The following is an 18,838-nucleotide window of genomic DNA, read 5'->3' on the forward strand; positions in this document are numbered from 1 at the left end:
TGAGGCCCCAGCACTGGATTTTATTGCCTCCCTGGCAGAGAAGAGACATCCTTTGGGCAGGTGCTGGGGGCAAGTTCAGGGCACCCAGGGGTGTGTTTCTCCGTTGTGTGGGATGAAGCTCAGATTTGGAGCTGGGGGGTTAGTGGAGGCCTTTGGAGGCTGAGCCTGATGTCGGGGGGCCTTGGTCTGGGCTGGGAGACTCTGCCAGTGAGAAAGGGGTGATCCCTCATCTCATCATTTGGGCCTGTGAGCCCCTTTGGGGAGCTGGGAGGGGCTGCAGTGTCTCAGGGAAAGAAGTTGACCCAGTGGTGAGTCCGTGGAGCGCCCAGGGGCAGGGGGACACTGAGGTCGGTGTCCACCTCCTGCAGGGCTGGACAGGTGGGGGCCTGGCCACTGGGGCGCCCCAGGTCAGCCCGTGGGGCGACAAGGCGGCAGTGGGCTCATGGGGCTCAGAGCTCGTCGTGGTGCCGTGTCAGATCCTCGCCATAGTTGGTGGCCTGGCTGCCCACGAACATGTTCCAGTTGCCCAGGATCTCAGCCTTGCTCAGACGCCCGTCCTGAGGGGGTCAGAGGTCAGGGGACTGGCAATGGACCCCATCCGGGAGGCTCGTCCCTGAAACTAAGGATGGCCTCCCTATCTCCATCGCCCTCTAAGTCCCTGTCCCCCTCTCTTCTCCCTCCCCATCTCAAACTTTCTGTCCCTCTTCCTTTCTGCAAACAAGAACCCCAAAGCCCCAGGCCCGGGTTTTGGTCATTTCTGCGCATCCCACCCACCCGCCAGCTGGCCCCGTCCGCGCACCTTGTCCGTGTCGCTCTCGTGCAGTAAGTGGTTGGCCTCCACCAGGGGCTGGTCCTGGGCGGGGGGCAGCACCCAGTGGCCCACCTCACTCCCGTCCAGCTTCCCGTCCTTGTTCAGATCCCGGAAGTCCCGGAACTGCTCCCGCTCGGTCTGCACCCAGGCTGGCTCCTCCTCCCCGGGCTCCGCCGTGTACAGGTCAGCTGGGATGGGGGAGTCGGGGGCGAGAGGGGGTGACATCAGGGGCGGTTCCCGGGACCTCCCAGCCTGGTTCTGACATTTCCGGATCCCGGGCCTTTCACTGTCCTTTGCCTTAATTTCCTCTTCTGTTTAAATCTGATTAGGAACAAACCTGATTTACAGCTGATCTCTTATGCATGCATGCTGTGAGTGCTAAGTTGCTTCAGTCGTATCTGACTCTTTGAGACCCCATGGACTGTAGCCCACCAGGTTCCTCTGTTCATGGGGTTCTCCAGGCAAGAATACTGGAGTGGGTTGCCATGCCCTTCTCCAGTGATCCCTATGCTACACTTGAAACTGACTGCACTGATGGATTGGTCGTTCGATTGATTGAATCATCCATCCACTTGGTTGATACACCCGTGACACAAGAGTGTGCACTGCTTAGCACATGGTAGGTGCTCATGTGGGGGAGGAATGTGAAGGAGGAATGAGTGAAAATTTTTATAGGTGATCTTCTGAATCTACACTATGAACAGCTCACCACATCCAGAACATCCCTCAAGATTCTAGGAGCCCCTCCTTTGTGGCAATCATTTGTAAATGTTTGCAAAACCCTTCACCCCAAGGGCCCACAGATAGATCTGGAAGACATTACAAGCAGACAAGTCTTTTTTTATACCAGACACAAAGCCACCATAATTAGGACAGAATGCTTTCTTCTCCTCAGGGTTTGAACCAGGGAGCTGTCTTAGAGATGTCATCAAAGATGGAGCAAGCAGGGGAAAAAAATAATGGAGCAGGTGCTGGGCACACAATTACCCAGTTAACCTTCAGGCTTTTCTTTTTTCCTGCCACACCTCACGGCTTGCAGAATCTTAGTTCCCCAACCATGATCTGAACCTGTGGCCATGGAAGTGAAAGCGCCCAGTCCTAACCACTGTACCCCCAGAGAAGTCCCAGTCATCATTTCTTATGGGAAATGATGACCACAGTAACTGGAAGTTACATGGGGTTCTTTTTTTTTTCTTGGAATTGTGGTAAAAAGCCGACAACCTAAGATTCACCATTAGTGACACTTAGCACATTCTCAGTGTGCAGTCACCCCCTCCCTCTAGTTCCAGAACATCTTCATTTCCCCAAAAGACACCTGTGCCCATTCGGGAGTTACTCCCTATTCCTCCCTCCCTCCAGCCCCCTGGAAACCGATTATCTGATTTCTATCACAATGGATTTTCCTACTCTAGACATTTCAGATAAATGGGATCACGTACGATGTGGCTTTTTATGTCTGCTTCTTTCACTTGGCCTGATGTTCTCAAGGTTGATCCACATTGTTATATGGATGGTGCTTCATTCTTTTTTACAGCTGAACAGTATTCCATGGCCTGGCTGGATCCCCTCCTGTTTACCCATTCATCCATTGATGGGCATTTGGGTTGACTATATATATAGCTCCTACATGGTAGGTGGTCTATTATCTCCATTTACAAGATGAGGAAACTGAGGCGCACGGTAGGTGCTTGATACATGCTTTTCTGGTCTGGCACACCAAAGGAAGTCAATAAATGTTTTCTGGGCCTGGCACCCAGTGGGTGTTTGATCAAGATTTGCTGGAGGGCTTCCCTGGTGGCTCAGTGGTAAAGAATCTGCTCGCCAGTGCAGGAGTCATAGGTCTGATTCCCGATTTGGGAAGATCCCATATGCCCCGAGGAAACTAAGCCTGTGCACCACATTTACTGAGCCTGAGCTCTAGAGCCTTTGTGACGCAGCTAGTGAAGCCCCCATGCCCTACAGCCTGTGCTCGATAATAAGAGAAGCCACCGCAATAGGAAGCTCGTGCACCGCAACTAGAGAGTAGCCCCCACGCTCTCCGCAACTAGAGAAAAGTCTACACAGCCACAAAGACCCAGCACCGCCAAAAATAAATAGAAAAATACATAATTAAAAAAAAATGTGCCCAAACCCAGCAAGTATACATCATCGGTAAAGGCCCCCCAGGCCTGACCCACAGCTGATGCTCCGTGAGTGTTTGGGTGAATGGATTCTGGCAGCCTCCACTCCAGAGGGTCTTTGTTCTAACGGCTGATACGTATCAGCTGCTACCCTTGGCTGGGGAGAGGACAGGCATCCTCGGGGGGAGAGTTTGGCCCACTCACCGATGTACTCCTCCACTTGCACGTAGCCGTCTTTGTTCCTGTCCAGATCCTCCAGGGTTTCCTGGGGAGAAAGAGGCATCGGGGCTGAGAAAATGCAGAAACAGAGGAAAGCAGTCAAACAGGACAAAATAATAGGAGTTTGGTCATTAAGTTCCTCTCAAGAGCTGTAGATAATATTCTGAGCCATAGAGACGTCCCTGGTGGTCGAGAGGCCAAGACTCTGCACTCTCAATGTAGGGGACCCGGGTTCGATCCCTGGATGGGGAACTAGATCCCACATGCTACAACCAAGAGTTTGCATGAGGGTGTCCCTGGTGGCTCAGTGGTAAAGAATCTGCCTGCCTAGAGCCCGGGAGCCCCAACAACTGAAGCCCACACATCCACGCTCCACAACAAGAGAAGCAATGAGAAGCCTGCTCACCGCAAGCAGACAATGGACCTGCTCACCGCAACTAGAGAAAAGTCTACACAGCACTGAAGACCCAGCACCACCAAATATAAATGTAATAAATTAATTTAAAAAAAAGAGTTTGCATGCCACAACTAAGACCCAGCGCAGCCCAATACATAAAAATAAATACTAAAAAAATATTCTGAGCAATATCCTTTGAGATGTCTAATGTAATAAAGATACTGAAACCCCCACCAGGTGGAACAGGTGGAAGAATTTAACTACCCCTAGCATGGGCAGGGGGACAGGGGAAATGTCTGGACTTTCCATTCAACTTTGCTATGAACCTAAAATGGCTCTAGAGATTAAAGTCTAGTGGAAAAAAAAAAGAGGGAGAAGAGAAAAAAAAATCCTGTCACTCTAGAATACAGACAGAGTTGGCAAAAAAAAAAAAATCATAAAATAATAGAAGATGGGGGGCAAGCAGAAATGGCCTCAGAGTGGACACTCCATGTCTAGGGTCGGAATTTTCCTGGGATTCAGCTTGGACAGGGTCTCCTCTAAGGCAGTTATGGAGGGGGGTGATTTTCTGAAGGTAGCCTGGGTGCTTGGATCCCAAATGTGAGCACAGAAAGGGGGAGGCCAGGGACTTCTCTGGTGGCCCAGTGGCCAAAAATCCATGCTCCCAATGCAGGGGACATGCATTCAATCCCTGGTCGGGGAATGGGATCCCACATACCACAACCAAGAGTTTTCAGGAAACAACTAAAGATCCCACGTGCAGCAACAAAGACCCAGTGCAGCCAAATAAATAAATAAATATTAAAAAAAGAAAAGTAAGGGAGAGGCCAGATTAGGAGATATTAGACACTAGGGGATGGAGGGTGGGCACTGGGGCCCCCAAGGTAAACGCTGGGACGCAAGTCTTGGCGTCAGAAGCCTAGGTCCCGGGAAGGGAGGTAAGAAGCCGGATTCCTCAGGCCCCACTCACAGCAATCACAATGTCCCGCATGTGAGGGAACTCCTCAGGGTGCAAGAAGGCCGTCAGCTCCTCCCGAGTGGCCATTGAGTCCCCATCCTGGTCAGCCACCCGGAAACGCCGCTCGTCCCGAGCCAGCATCTTCTTGTAAGTCTCCGCATCCTCCACATCATGAAATTCTTCACCTGGGGAAGGAGGGGTTTTGGTGGACTGGGCTTGAAGATAGAGGGATCTAACTCAGGGGAATCACGGCAGGGAGACCTCCACCGATTAATAATAATTAACAGTAATTAACCTTGTAGTGAGACCTGATGATGTGCTAAGCTCTTTATCTACAAACTGCAATTCATTCTCCCAAGAAGCGACTACAGTGAGTTATTTTGTTTGTCCTCACTTTATGAAGAAAACTGACTCTCAGAGAGAGGAAATCACTTGCCCAAGGTTATGCAGTCAGGAAGGATGGACTGTGAGTTGACACTGGCCCTCTGGGCCCTGAAGTCACACTCTGGTGCAGTTTACTGACTCAGCTTGCTGGGAACAGAGGAAGGGAAGAGCATTTTCAGCAAAGGAAATGATATGTGCAGAGTACAGAGGTTTGCAGAGCATGGTGAGTTCAGGGGAACTGCAGAAGATCCATTTAGCTGGGACAGAAAATGCAGAAAATTGAAAGTGGAAGGTTGGCTGAGGTGGGGCTGATGTGGGGCTGAGGTTGGGTGAGCCTGAGGACCCTGGGGAGTCATGGGAGACTGTGAGCAAAGGAAGGTCAGGGTCAGCTCTGAGTGTGGAACGATACCCCTGAGGGTATGTGAAGAAGTCTGGAGGGGGGCTGGGGTGAGGGTTCAGGTGCCAGAGGATAAGAGCCATGTTGGGGCAGAGGGCTTGGGCCTGGTGATGATAGGCGGAAATTCAGAGGCAGAGGCAGAGGAAATGGCTTTGGGGTTCTCAGGATGAGAAGTCAGAGGTCAAAGGTCAGGTTGATAGGGCTCCGGCGGTTAGATGTCCCTGGGCAAGAAACTGAGGTACCCAGTGGATGTCAGAATGAGAAACCAGAGATCAGGGATTGGGGGTGGGCCCTGGTCAAGGGTCAGAAGTCAAAGGTTAGGGATCTGGTTAACGTGGCTTGAGGTTCTCAGGATGAAGGTGTCACAAATGTCGGGGTCACGGTGTGTGAGGGGACCAGGGGTCGGTTCTCGCCGCGTACCCGGCTCATAGTGGCCGTAGGTGGCGTTGCGCAGCTCCTCCCAACCCACACGCCCGTCGCGGTCTGTGTCGTACGTGTTCCAGGCCGCGCTCACTGAGTCCCGTATGTGCCGCTGCTGCGTGTGTGCAATCCACGAGCGGAGCTCGGCCAGCGACACCCAGCCATCCCCGTCCCCGGCGCGGTCCATGCGGTCCACGATGCGCCTGCGAGCCGGAGTGGGCGCACGTCAGTCTCGGACCCCGCCCACCCCGGGTCCCGCCTTCTTCTAGACACTGGAGACACAACCCCATATAGAACTGAAAATGCTGTCCCCGCCGGCAAACCGGGGGGAGGAGTCTGTCAATCCCAGGACCACTCCCATCTTAGGGCTCCGCCCTCTCAATCCAGGCTCCGCTCCCAAAGGCGATAACCTCTCTGCCGAGACGCAGCGGGCCTGTGGCTGGCGCTCCGCTCTACAACTAGCCGGCGTGGGGGAAGGACCCATGACAATCCAGGTCCAACCCTCCACTTTGGCCCCACCTCTCAACCCTGCGCACGTTCCATCTCTCACTTGAAAGAGCTGGGAGGGGACGGAGGGCAGGGAATCACACCGCGCCCATCGCCCGCAGATTCCCTGTCCCAAGATTCACTCTGAACTCCGACTGCCAGGGCAACACGCGGTCCGGACCGCTCCCCGTCTCTGGCCCGCCCCCTTCCCTGGCTCCGCCAATCTTCTGGCCCGCTAGCCCCTCTAGCTCCGCCCTCTTCCCCGCCCCCTCCCTGGCCGCGCGGGTCTATCTCAGGCCAATAGCCCTGCAGTCCCGAGGTATGCTCCTCTTGCGCCTGGTTTTTCCTAGCCGTTATCAGGCTTTGCCCTATGACTGTCACCCCCAACACGGCGGGCTCGGCCTTCATCCACTCCTCTCCGAACTCCAGCCTGATCCTGCACACCTCTCTGTCTCAGGTCAAGCCCCTTTAGGCCACCACCTCATGCCCCTTTTCTCAGGCCACGCCTGTCGGTTCCCAAGTCCCATCCCTGGTAACGTCCCGTCATTGGTCTGTGTCCTCGCCCGACCGCTGACGGAGCCCTTCTTCCTGTCTCCATCCCAAAACCCCTTGACCCAGTCCCCAGAATCCAATTTGAGATGGCCCTGCCTAGGTCGCTGACCCGTCCCTCCAGCGTTATGTTGTCTCTGCTCTGCTCCGGCTACCCAGAGGTTCGAGCTGTGGTTAAGAGCTCGGACTCTAGAGCCAGACATTAAGATTCAAATCCTGCTGCCTCTTCTTGCTGGCCGTGTGACTGTGGACACGTCATATAACCTCTCTGTGCTTTAGTTTCCCCCTCTGTAAAATGGGAATACATAATAGAACATACCTCAGACTGAGGATGTTGGGATTAAATGAGTTAAGCCTGGTAAGCCCTTTGAACGGTGCTGGGCATTGTAGTAAGCGCGACCACAAACGCATTAGCCTACTTCATCCAACTCCATCCATGCACAACATTCCAGTCAGCATAGCTGACCACTACGGCTATCTCCACCCTGAGTCAGGATACCCTGGTCTCTTATCTCCCACCTGGAAGACTGCAGTCCCTTCCTCAATGGGCTCTCTACTTCTTGCTCCCTATAGTCTGTTCCCTGCATGGCAACCAGAGGGATCCTGTTAAAATCAAAGTTGGCTCACCTCCTCCTTCAGAGCCATTCCATAGCTCTCATCTCACTGGGGCCCCAAAGGCCCTGCACAACCTGATCTCTCTCTCTTCTCTCTGCTACTACCTCCTACTTTCTCCCTCTGCTCACTGGGTTCCAGTCACATAGACCTCTCCCTTTTTCAGATACACCAGGCACATCATTCCCCCTCCTGCCTCAGGGCCTTTGCACTTACAGTTCCCTCTGCCTGAATGTTATTCCCCCATATACCCATGTGGCTCAAATATCACCTTCTCACTGAAGGCTCCCCTAACCTCCCTCTTGAAAATTACTATCCTCCTTCCCCTCCATCTCTCTCCTACCCCAGACGAGCTTGACTTTCCTCTGGAGTGAGTTGGTCAAATTCCTTGGCCACTTCTCGTCCCAGAAAAGCCTCATGATCGTATTGGAAGTTCCCGTGAGCGTCATCATGAGGGGCTTCGCTCAGGGGGGCCGCGTGGTGCACCCTCCCCTGGCCATGAGGGCCGGCGTCAGGAGATGGCTTCCCCTGGGCTCCACGCCTGAGCAGTAACAGCAGCAGCAGAAGTGAGGGTGGCCACATCATCAGTCCCTGAGGAGTGGCGGAGGCTAGGAGTCAGGGTCACAGAGGAAAGGACAGAGAGGGGATGGGAGGGATGGGACGGGGTGTGGGGTGTGGGGTGGGGGTGGGGGGGATCCAGGACAGGACAGAGTGCTGGTAGCTGGTTGCAAAGTTTGGGCCTGAAGAAGGGACAGGAAGGGGGAAAGGAAGGCAGGATTCTCAGAGGTTAACCAGCTGTGGGGACTGAATCCTCTGAGGAAGTCCCAGAGAAGTACCCCAAGAGGGTAGGATTCAAGCAGGAGACGTGGCGCACTTCCCACGCGTAGTTCAGGGCAGGGTCGTGGCCAGAGAGAAATCTTGCAGGTTCCCGGGCATCGCTTTCAGCCTGGTCCCCAATCCTCCACCCAAGCGGACCCAAACCGTCCTCCCTGGACAGGCCACCCGCCTCCGCCTCCCTTTACCGGGTCAGATAGCTTCACTTCGCTCTCTACGTTCCACCCTGCGTTCTCCAAAAAGATGCCCAATTTGGCGGCTCTCCAGTCAGGCCCCGCCTCCTGAAGTGCAGAGGCCCCGCCCCCCAGCCAATGAGCGCTCTTGAGGACCTTACGGGGCGGGGTCAAAGAGAGTAGGGCGGACCAAGGGCGCCCCTCGCCACGTCCACAAAGGAAAGCGCGGCCCCGCGAGGCTCGGCCCCGCCCCTTCCCGGTGACGGCGAAGTGGGCAACTCCGGAGAGACACGGCCGGGGGAACTACAACTCCCGGCAGGCGTCGGGGCGCCCTGCCCGACCACCTCCAGTTGCTCTAGCTTCAAAGCCTCACGGGAGATGTATTTTAATCTCTTTCCCTTTGTCCGCAGGTTTTAGGAAGGGAACCTAGGAGCCAGAGGAGGCTTTCCTTTCCCTCAAGGAGGGAACACCTCTTCTGCTACACCAAGAAGTCAGATCAGACTCCAGCCAAGAATTCCTCAAAATGCCTGGCACAAACATCCAGTAAATATTTGTGAAATTTATTCATTAAAAATACATGACTTGGTATATAAAGTTGGCAAATTCCACCATGGCAACAAGTTAGCCTCAGGAGAGATTTGAAGCCCAAGGCTTACACCATTTATCCCCCCTCGCAATTCCCTAAAAAAGTCGAAACGATGAGAACACAACGATTCGGGCCCAAACCCATGTTATATGTGGAGCTGGAAAAGAACCATATATATCAGGAGGGGGATCTGAGGCAGATCACAGGAGGAGAAATCCAGAGGGAGGACATCGGGCTCCTTCCGGAGGCTCAAAAATACCAGGATTCCCGGAGGTCTCACAGCATGAAAAGGACCTGAGGACATTAGCTGGTAACAGCCAGGATGGGGGATGATCGGCAGTTGCTGGGAATGCATTTTTATCCTAAGATTCACCATCCTTGGACAGGCCGGGAGTGGGCAGGAGGGCCCCTACATCCTCCCCACGGAAAGAGATCCAAGGAGCTGAGAAAAGAGGGACAGGGGAGATCATTAGAAACTTTGAAATCCTCCAAGTCTCTGCCTGCCCCTCCCCACGTGTGTGTGTGTATGTGTGTGTGTGGTGTGTGTTGTTTGTGTGTGTCTGTGTCTTTTTCAGTCTCTGTCCTACTCTATGGATTTCTATCCCCCTCTGAGTCTCTTTCTCCCCTCCAGTTTTCTTTCTCCCCATCTCTCTCTGGGTCTCTGTCCCCCTCTGTCCCTGCAGGAATGAATCTCCCTATTTTGGAGGGGGTCTCTACCCCTCTCTCTGAGGCACCTCCCTCTTCCTGTCCCACACCTGGCAGCCCCTTCCTCATCCTTCTCCACAGGAGAGCTCCTCCCGCAGCCACTGTCAGGAGCAGGAATAAGCCGATGACGATCCCCACCACTGGCACCGAGGTCCTGGCTGGTGATTCTGCAGTCAGACAATGTTGTGAGATATTTAAGGGACCCTCCGCCACATCTGAGTCAGGACAGGGGATGGGGGGTTCGCAGTCCCTCCCAACCCCAGAGATCCCAGCACCAGGTTGTGGGGAGTGGGTGTGGGTAAAGGGAAGGCCACTCCCAGGATGTTCTAGATCTAGAAAGCCCCCAGGTTGGATATAAGAACCAGCTGTAGCAAGAGGGGTCTCAATCACTCTGGTCAAGGGACCTGTAGCAGCAGAGTGGGCGGTGTTCCAACTTGGAGAGGAGGGGTGGGCACAGAGCAGTAAAACATCAGACTCATAGAGGCCTGGCAGCAGCAGACAACGAATGGTCAGACTCCCTGAAGACTAGCAGCAGCAGGACGGAAGGTGGTCAGACTTAGGGAGGACGTCCCATAGCAGTTAACGAGTGGCCAGAATCAACGAGGCCAGCAGCACCAGGATGGAAGGCACTCAGACGTGGGGAGGCAAGCAACGCAGGACAAGAGGCTGTCAGGCTTTGGACGAACTGGCAGCGGTGGGGCAGAAAGCAGTCAGACTCAGGAAGGGTTGCTGCAGCAGAGGGAGAAAAGACAACCGGAAGTCGGGAGCACAGTTCCCCAGGAGGACCTCACCCAGCTCCACCGTGAGGGGCTGGGCCAGCCCCGCGTGCTGCACCACGCAGCGGTAGTGGTGCTCGTCGCCACTCTTGACTGTGAGTGATGACCAGGCGTAGAAGGAGCCGTCGCCGTTGGGGCCCATGTCTATCTCACCAGAGCCAATGGCCAGCCCGTTCCGCAGAAAGCGCAGCTTCAGCTCAGGTGGGTAGAAGGAGAAGGCGCTGCAGGTGAGCACAGAGAAGCCGGGACTGCCGGGTCGGGCCTTCAGGCGCATGGAGGGTGGCTCTGCAGACGAACAGGCAGACAGGCCTAAGCCCCAGGCCCAGGGACCCCCCAGGACCAGGCCCAGAGTTGCGCAGAGATGGAGAGAGGCCTCCATTCCTCCCCCTCTACCCAGCAGGTCTCACCATGTGCCGTGTGCTGCTCTGTGCTGTGTGCTCAGTCGCTCAGTCGTGTCTGACTCTTTGTGACCTCATGGACTGTAGTCCACCAGGTTCCTCTGTCTATGGGACTCTCCAGGCAAGAATACTGGAGCAGGTTGCCATTTCCTACTCCAGGGGATCTTCCGGACCCAGGGATCAAACCTGCGTCTCTTACATCTCCTACATTGGCAGGTGGATTCTTTACCACTGTGCCACCTGGGAAGCCCCCATACTACACCTGATCGTGCACTATGCTGTCCTGAGCCTAAAGGCCTTCTTAGGGGTACTGATATCCAACCTGCCCACCACAAGGGTATCCATCTCTCTTCCAGTCCTTCCTACAATGACACACGCATCTACCATGGGATGTGCCAGGCACTCTTCCAGACACTAGAGATACAGCAGTGAACAAGAGAGACAAAAGTGTTAGTTGCTCAGTCGTGTCCAACTCTCTGTGACCCCATGGACTGTAGCCCATCAGGCTCCTCTGTCCATGGGACTCTCCAGGCAAGAATACGGAAGTAGCCACTCCCTTCCCTACGGGATCTTCCCAACCCAGGCAAAGAACCCAGGTCTCCTGCATTGCAGGCAGATTCTTTACCACCAGATTCTCTGAGCTACCAGAGAAATGAATATTTGTGTATATGTAAATGAAAGGGAGGAGTTTGCTGGTGGTCCAGTGATTAAGAATTTGCCTTCCAATGCAGGAGACATGGGTTCGATCCCTGGTTGGGGAACTAAGATCCAACATGCTGCAGGACAACTAAGCCTGAGCACTGCAACTACCGAGCCCATGCCCTACAATTAGAGAGAAGCCCACTCGTCAAAATGAAGACCCCGAGCACCACAAGGGAAGATCCACAACTAAGGCCAGACACAGCCAAAAATAAATATTTTTAAAATAAATGAAAGGGAAACAGGCTATGAAAATGTGGTGAGGGAAAATAAGACAGGCCCTACAGTCATTCAATAGATAGAGGATATGAAAAATTTCAAGCCAGCACACTTGAAATTTAAATGAACTTGACAAATTCCTGAGAGACACAATGTTCCCGAACAGACACAAGAAGAAATTTTACAATTGAGTAGTGGTCCTATAACTATTTAAAAATTTTAATCCATAATATAAAACTTCTTGACAGATAAATTCCAGGTTCAGGGACTTTCCTAGTGGCCAGTGGTTAAGACTGTGCTTCCAATGCAGGAGGCACAGGTTTGATCCCTGAGTAGCACAGCCAAAAAAAAAAAATTGAGCCATGTACTTTTTTTTTTGGCCACACTGTGTGGCATGTGGGTCTACTTCCCTGACCAGGGATTGAACCCTTGCCTCCTGCATTGGGAGCTCAGAGTCTTAACCACTGAACCACCAGGACAGTCCCTGAGCAGTGTACTTTAGATAGGTAAGTCACACCTCAAGAAAAAAAACAACAAAAAATGAAAGATGCTATAATGAATGAATGGACAAAAAACAGGGGCATGAGAGACAATAATGGGGGTACGACTGGGGGGCACCCTTTAGCCAGGGAGGGCCCTACTGAAGAGTGGACATTCAAGGTCAAACCTTTAGCATGAGAAGGACCCAGTCCTGGCCGGAGCCCAAGAAAGAGCATCAAAAGCAAAGGGAACACTGGGGACTACTCTGGTGGGCCAGAGATTAAGAATCCACCTTGTAATGCAGGGGACAGGGGTTTGATCCCTGCTCCGAGAACTAAGATCCCACATGCCGTGAGGCAACTGCATCTGGGCACCACAGCTAGAGAGAAGCCTGCAGTGTTGCCACAATGATGACCTGACACAGCCAAAAGTAAATTAATTAATTAAAAAAAAAAAAAAAGGCAGCGGGAACAGCTGGTGCAAAGGCCCTGAGGGAGGAAAGAACCTTACATACTGGAGGAAAGGGAGAAGTCCAGTGTCACTGGGGGCATTGTGAAATTACAGTGGTGGAAAGCAGCCAGACCATGCAGGGCTTGCAGGCCTCGGAGGCAAGTTTGGATTTTCATCCAAGATTAGCGTGAATCTGTGGTCTGGTTTTAAGCATGGGTGGGATGGGAGCTCATTTATGTTTTAAAACATTCACCTGACTCCTGGGTGGAGGAGAGTCTGAACTGAGGGCCGAGATAGAAGCAGGAAACTCAATGTTGGAGAGGCTGCGGACAAAAGAGCTCTAAACTGCAGCCCTTGAATTCCCTAGACATGCCTGTAATTATAGCTCAGAGTGACACGTGATGGATGGAATGGAGGTCACATAAGGTCCTGCGGGCGTCTGAAGGAGGCGAGAGAAAAACCTCAGGGCCAGAGTGGAACCTGACACCAGTGGCCTCTGGCACCAGAGAAACTGGCAAAGGTGGAGAAATGGGAGGGCTGGGGCGAGCTCAGGGGGCTCTGGGTGACTGTGTCTGGCTGAGTGGGGCAGATGGAGACAGGCGAGGCTGAGGTGAGGGGCAGAGGCCATGCCACGTGGGATCGCAATGCCAGGGGCCTGAGCCGTGCCCCGAAGGCTCTGGGAGCCACGGGAGGGCTGTGTGCAGGAGAGGGGCTGGAGACCACAAGGGGTGGAGGAAGACCCTCAGAGACGTGATTGTGGGCGAGCAGGGTGGACTGGAGTCAGGGGCGCCGACGGGGAGAGGCTGGGGAAGAGGATGAGGCCCTGGGAATGGAGGGGGCCTGCAGTGATCAGGGGTTGCTCACCTTTCCACTCCAGGTTGCCCCGGCCCCTCTCCAGATGCCCCAGCAGCCGGTGTGGGCAGGAGTAGAGGAGGAAGGTCTTCTCCTTGTTGACCGCCTCTGGCTGCTGCGTCCACTTGATACTGACAGTCCGGGACTCAGGCCAGTCACCATCCCAGATGCCCAGCTTGGGGTCAAACATCATGAACTCCTCGCCGTTCAGGGCAAACTTGGCCACCGGCACCGAGACATTGTCAGGGCCCAACTCGCAGCCCAACAGGCCCTGCATGGTGAAGGGGCCTGGGGTGCCCACACACGGATGAGCGGCCCGGGAGCAGGGGTCCGCCGTCCCCTCCTCCCTCAGACCCGGGATCCAGGCTCCCCGCCCAGGAAGTCCCCGTCTCACCTTCGCCTAAAGCTTGGAGCGCTTCGAGGAAGAGCGTCTCCTGGTTCCTCAGATCCATGGTCTCTTTCTCCCAATACCAGGACACCTGGCTTTCCCAGACCCACGCGCCGTAGGGCTCAGCCTGCGCCCGTAGATTATTGTAGCTCAGGTACTGCTGGGGCCCCAGCCAGCCCGAAACCCAGAAAGCAGGGGTCCCCGCTGCGGGGGCCGACACGGCGGTGAAGTGGTACTGGAGCGAGCGATAGTTCTCTGCCGGCGAAGAAAGCAGATGGGGCGGGGGACCTAGATGGGACAGACACCCCGGGAGAGAAAAGACCCCCACCCCAGACAGAGGGGCCAGACCCTGGCGGGGTGGGGGGGGGGGCGGAGTCCCAGGAAGAAGGGGACAGGTGTTTTCCAGACAGACCGCCAGAGGGAGAAAAGATCGTGGGAAACCAGACGAAATGCGGCCGAGAAGGAAGTCCCCCTGCTCGAGCTGGGGATCTTGGATTTCGGTCATTTCCCGGAGGCTGGCACCTCCCTCGTGCCCGGCAGCCCCTCACCTGCGCTCAGCGCCCCAGGCAGGAGGACGAGCAGCAGACCGAGCCCCCAGGGCTGAGGCCGGGGAAGCCGCATCCTGAGTGGGAGACCTGGGGCGGGAGGGGGCACGTGACTCCTCCGGACCCCCGGCCCGCCCCTCCCGCAGCTCTGACCCGGCCCGGCCAGGCCCGGCTCGGCTCGGCTACCCAGCTCGCCCGCGGCTGCAGGTGGAGGAGCTCGATCCCGCGGGGAGGATGACAAGGCCCTCCTCCTCGATGAACTTTCACCCACTAATTTGATCCGCGCTGGTTAATTAGTTACAGAGCCTGGATAGGCTGAGATTCCTGGCTCAGACTTCGGCCCCGCCTCCTCCTCCTTCCTCCTCCTCCCTCAGACCGCGAGTTCCGTCCCCTCCTCCCTCGGACCCCAAAGTCCAGATCGCCGGCTCCCTAGTCCCTGAGACCCGGGAGTCCTGCGCCCGGCCCTCTCCTCCCTCGGTCTAGGGGCCCCAGCTCTGGACTCACTCACTGGCAGCCGCGATCCCTTCCCTCTGCGGCCCCAGCCGGCTCCCGTGACTGGAGACCCCAGTTCCTCTCTCACATCCTGTCCAGAGACGACGGCTCTTCGACTCCAGGAATATCCAACCCCGCCCCTACAGCTGTAGGGCACACCCCGGGCCCAGGGCCCGGTCTGGCTGAGTGTCCGTCTCTGCCTCTCTCGAGAAACTTTTGTCTTTTTTTTTTTTTTTTCTCTCTCTTGCACTGTTGCTCCCTGATTTTCTTATCTTGAGAATGTCAGCCACCCAGCAAATTCATGACAAAGTTGAGAATCAGTATTATCCGAGTGCCAAATTTGGAGGTCTGTGTGGGTCCCCTCCTTACCTCCTTGTCTGCCCCCCATCCGAAAAGGTCACTAACGCCTGCGGTGATAAAAGTCCTCCAGCTTCCACATTTCTTCCTTCCTCCCGCAAGGGGCCTCTTAAAGTGCCCCTGCAATTCCTTGATATCTTCTGGTATGACCTCAGTAATGCACAGACCCAATATTCTACACCATACTTGGGACATCATCCAGCCTCCCACTTCCAGCCCACATTCCTGCTATAACGCTTCCATTCACTTGTTTTATTGTGGTAAAGTGCCCAAGACAAAGGAGTTACTATTAGTGACATTTGGTGCACTCACAATGTTGTGCAACCATCACCACGATCTAGTTCCAGAACTTTTTCATCATCCCAAAGGAGATCCCAGACACATTAAGTGGTCCCTTCTCCCCCCTGCCCCTGCAACCACAAATTTACTTTCTGTCACCATGGATTTGCCAATTCAGGACATTTCAAATTAATGTGGCATTTTATATCTGGCATCTTTCATTTAGTGTACGGTGGGGTTTTTCTTTTTTTGGCCTCCCCGCAGGACTTGCAGAAGATCACAATGAAAATGCAGAGTCTTAACCACTGGTTTGCCAGGGAATTTCCCAGCATGCCGTTTTCAAGATTTAGCCACATGGTAGCATGCGGCAGGACTTCGTTCCTCTTCACGGCTGGATGATACTCCGTCGTATGCATTGACCACACTTGGTTCATCCCTTTAGCAGCTGATGGACATTTGGTTGTTTTCACTTTTTTGGCTATTATGACTAATGCTGCTGCAAATATTTTCTTGCAAGGTTGTTGTTGTTTTTTTACATTTTTTTTCCCTGCATGTTGCTGCTGCTGCTGCTAAGCCACTTCAGTCGTGTCCGACTCTGTGCAACCCCACAGATGGCAGCCCACCAGGCTCCCCAGTCCCTGGGATTCTCCAGGCAAGAACACTGGAGTGGGTTGCCATTTCCTTCTCCAATGCATGAAAGTGAAAAGTGAAAGGGAAGTCACTCAGTCGTGTCCGACCCTCAGCGACCCCATGGACTGCAGCCTACCAGGCTCCTCCGTCCATGGGATTTGCCAGGCAAGAGTACTGGAGTAGGGTGCCATTGCCTTCTCCAGGAGTGGACTTGCTAGGTCATATGATATATTAGTCAGGGTTTCTTGGAAAAACAGAATCAACAGGATGTGTATATATAGAGAGAAAGAGACTTAGTGTAAGAAATTGACGCACGTGATCGTGAAGACTTGGCGAGTTCAAAATGTGATAGAGGTGGCCGGAAAGAATTACAGTTCAAGTCCAAAGGCAGGCTATCTGGAAAACCCAGAAGAGCTCATCTTGCAGATGAAATCTAAACGCAGTCCGCTGGCAGGGTTCCCCTTTGCTTGAGGGAAGGTCAGTCTTCCACCTTCGACTGATTGGATGAGGCCCACCCACATTATGGTGGGGGGTGGTCGGCTCTACTCAGAGTCCACTGATTTCAGTGTAATTTCACCCCCAAACACCCACACAGAAACATCCAGAATAATGTTGGACCAAACATCCAGGCACTGTGGCCCCGCCAAGTCGACACGTCTTTAACCATGTACTTGTGTGTGCTTAGTTGTGTCCGACTCTTTGCAACCCCGTGCACGGTAGCCCATCAGCCTCCTCTGTCCATGGGCTTCTGCCAGTCAAGAATGCTGGAGTGGGTTGCCATTTCCTCTTCCAGGGGATCTTCCCTACCCAGGGATCAAACCCACAGCTCCTGTTGCTGTCTCCTGCATTGCTGGCGAACCAGGCAAGAAACTTTCCACATTTCTCAGGAACTTGCTGACCTTCCCTCTTCTAAGGACGCTTGTGATGACATTGGTCCCACCTGGATAATCCAAGATCATCTCCCCATCACAAGATCCTGAATTTAATCACATCTTCAAAGTTCCCTTTATTAAACAAGGTCATGTAATCACAGGCTTTGGAGCTCTAGGGCACAGGCAGCTTTGGGGAACACTATCCAGTCTAGCATGGTCACAGTCATGGAGGGTGCCCTCCCTTGGCTCTGCTGTAGAGTCCCCATTCAGGTCTTCCTTTCCTCCTGTCAGAATGACCTCGGGGTTTAGCCATGAGGCCTCTCAGAGGTCTGACCTGAACATTCCTCATAATGTTCCTCCTCCTTGCTTCAAAAGAAAAAGCTCTCAAGTTCCCTTAATACCCACCAGGAATCGCTGCTAAGTGTCGTGGAACCTTCTGTGTCTTCAGGGACCATTTACAGCATCTGCTGCCTGTCTCATATGCTCTAATGATCCCGGCTCATGCATGTTTTTTTTGGGGGGGTGGGGTGGCATTTGCAGGGTGTGCCATGCAGCTTGCAGGATCTTAGTTTCCCTGATCAGGGATTGAACCTTGGGCCCCAGCAGTAAAAGCACCGAGTCCTAACCACTGGACCACCAGGGAAGTCCCTTTGCCTATACCTTTTAGATTCCGTGGGGTCCTACTATCACATCGCCAGGGGCCCCTGATAAAGTAATAGAAAACAGCAGGACAGTTATGAAATGTGCAGAGCCCAGTGGGAAATGAAAATATGGGCGCTTAGTTCCAACTTCAAAACGAACCAAGGTGCCTTTGGAACAACAGCACAGGGAGCTCACTCATGATGCCGCCCTTGGTGTCTGGGGACATAGACCCTGGCAGTTCTGAGCTGTCTTCCTGAATCACCGCCTTAACATCGACCCCTCCTCTCTCCCCTGCACTGTAGCGCCCCCTCCTGACCCAAGGATGCAATCACACCAGAGTTTGAAACCAAACTCCCTCTCTTTCCGGTGGGCTTCTCTGTTCCTCAGTTTCATCTGGGAAGTAGGATAATTGTACCTCCTTCGGTAGAGAGGCTTCAATGAATCAAAGGTTTGGCACGGGGCACATAGTAGAGCGTAGAAGTAACCTGTTCCCCACACTGCCTCCCTCCCACTCAATGAGGTGAAAGTCCCCAGGGTTGCACTAGATGGTAGGCAGGCCCTGGCACTGTCTCGCTCACTCTTGCATCCCCAGGGGCCAGCACAGGAAGCATCAGCAGAATGAAGGAAGCTGGTAGTGAAAGACCCGGGGCAGGTTTAATAGGTCCCTAAAACTTTTCTAGAATGTTCTAGCAGAATCTATGTGCAGCCCTGGAACAATCTGTGGGTCTCTGTTAAATACAACAGAGCTCGGACCTACTGTAATGCGAAACTCCAGGGTTTTCCGATGATGGAAAACTCAGGGAAGTGCTAACATATGACAGCAAGGCTGCTCACACATCTGAAGCTGCTCCAATTCCATGTTCCTAGATTCCACTTGCAGTCCTAGGGCTAGTTTAATGAATCCAGGGGCCTGCTCCACGCATAATATGCATGTGCAGGCTCTCATATAACCCAGGTATTGCAACCACCAGTTACAACGGACGTACTTGGTGGTCCAGTGGTTAAGACTCTGCGCTTCCAAAGCAAGGAGCACAGGTTTCATCCCTGGTGGGGGAACTAAGATCCCACATACCATGCACTGTGACCACAGGGAAAATTAAAAAAAAAA

At 53.8% G+C, this 18,838-nt stretch overlaps 2 protein-coding genes across 4 annotated transcripts; both read right to left on the minus strand.

Annotated features, from left to right (window-relative positions):
• On the minus strand, positions 1–8,482 carry RCN3 (reticulocalbin 3). Its single transcript, XM_027515143.1, has 7 exons — positions 8,376–8,482; positions 7,697–7,944; positions 5,707–5,909; positions 4,518–4,690; positions 3,136–3,196; positions 800–999; positions 1–557 (listed from the first exon to the last, which is right to left on the minus strand). The coding sequence occupies exons 2-7, from the start codon at positions 7,936–7,938 to the stop codon at positions 450–452; spliced, it is 987 nt and encodes a 328-aa protein (XP_027370944.1). The 5' UTR covers positions 7,939–7,944; positions 8,376–8,482; the 3' UTR covers positions 1–449.
• A 417-nt stretch (positions 8,483–8,899) lies between these two features.
• FCGRT (Fc fragment of IgG receptor and transporter) lies at positions 8,900–15,079 on the minus strand. Of its 3 annotated transcripts, none has more exons than XM_027515139.1 (7): positions 14,963–15,079; positions 14,462–14,548; positions 13,920–14,168; positions 13,538–13,813; positions 10,443–10,712; positions 9,702–9,818; positions 8,900–9,388 (listed from the first exon to the last, which is right to left on the minus strand). In XM_027515139.1, exons 2-7 carry the CDS (start codon positions 14,532–14,534, stop codon positions 9,309–9,311), a joined length of 1,065 nt encoding a protein of 354 aa, XP_027370940.1. In that variant the 5' UTR covers positions 14,535–14,548; positions 14,963–15,079; the 3' UTR covers positions 8,900–9,308. The 3 variants fall into 3 exon arrangements, with proteins under 3 accessions (XP_027370940.1, XP_027370941.1, XP_027370943.1); XM_027515140.1 differs by having other exon boundaries at positions 14,967–15,074; XM_027515142.1 differs by lacking the exon at positions 14,963–15,079 and adding an exon at positions 14,645–14,778.
• Between the last annotated feature and the right edge of the window lie 3,759 nt (positions 15,080–18,838).

The sequence above is a fragment of the Bos indicus x Bos taurus genome, chromosome 18, assembly GCF_003369695.1.
Source record: "Bos indicus x Bos taurus breed Angus x Brahman F1 hybrid chromosome 18, Bos_hybrid_MaternalHap_v2.0, whole genome shotgun sequence".
Lineage (NCBI taxonomy): Eukaryota > Metazoa > Chordata > Mammalia > Artiodactyla > Bovidae > Bos > Bos indicus x Bos taurus.

Excerpts from the sequence above, each read along its gene's own strand:
- FCGRT (XM_027515139.1), bottom strand. The coding sequence starts at position 14,534 with ATGCGGCTTCCCCGGCCTCAGCCCTGGGGGCTCGGTCTGCTGCTCGTC. Across the intron at positions 13,814-13,919 it reads GCTCCAAGCTTTAGGCGAAG|GCCCCTTCACCATGCAGGGC; the intron begins GTGAGACGGGGA and ends TGGGCACCCCAG. Across the intron at positions 9,819-10,442 it reads GCCCCTCACGGTGGAGCTGG|AATCACCAGCCAGGACCTCG; the intron begins GTGAGGTCCTCC and ends GTCTGACTGCAG.
- RCN3 (XM_027515143.1), bottom strand. The coding sequence starts at position 7,938 with ATGATGTGGCCACCCTCACTTCTGCTGCTGCTGTTACTGCTCAGGCGT. Across the intron at positions 4,691-5,706 it reads CTACGGCCACTATGAGCCGG|GTGAAGAATTTCATGATGTG; the intron begins GTACGCGGCGAG and ends CTCCTTCCCCAG. Across the intron at positions 1,000-3,135 it reads GCAAGTGGAGGAGTACATCG|CTGACCTGTACACGGCGGAG; the intron begins GTGAGTGGGCCA and ends CCCCCATCCCAG.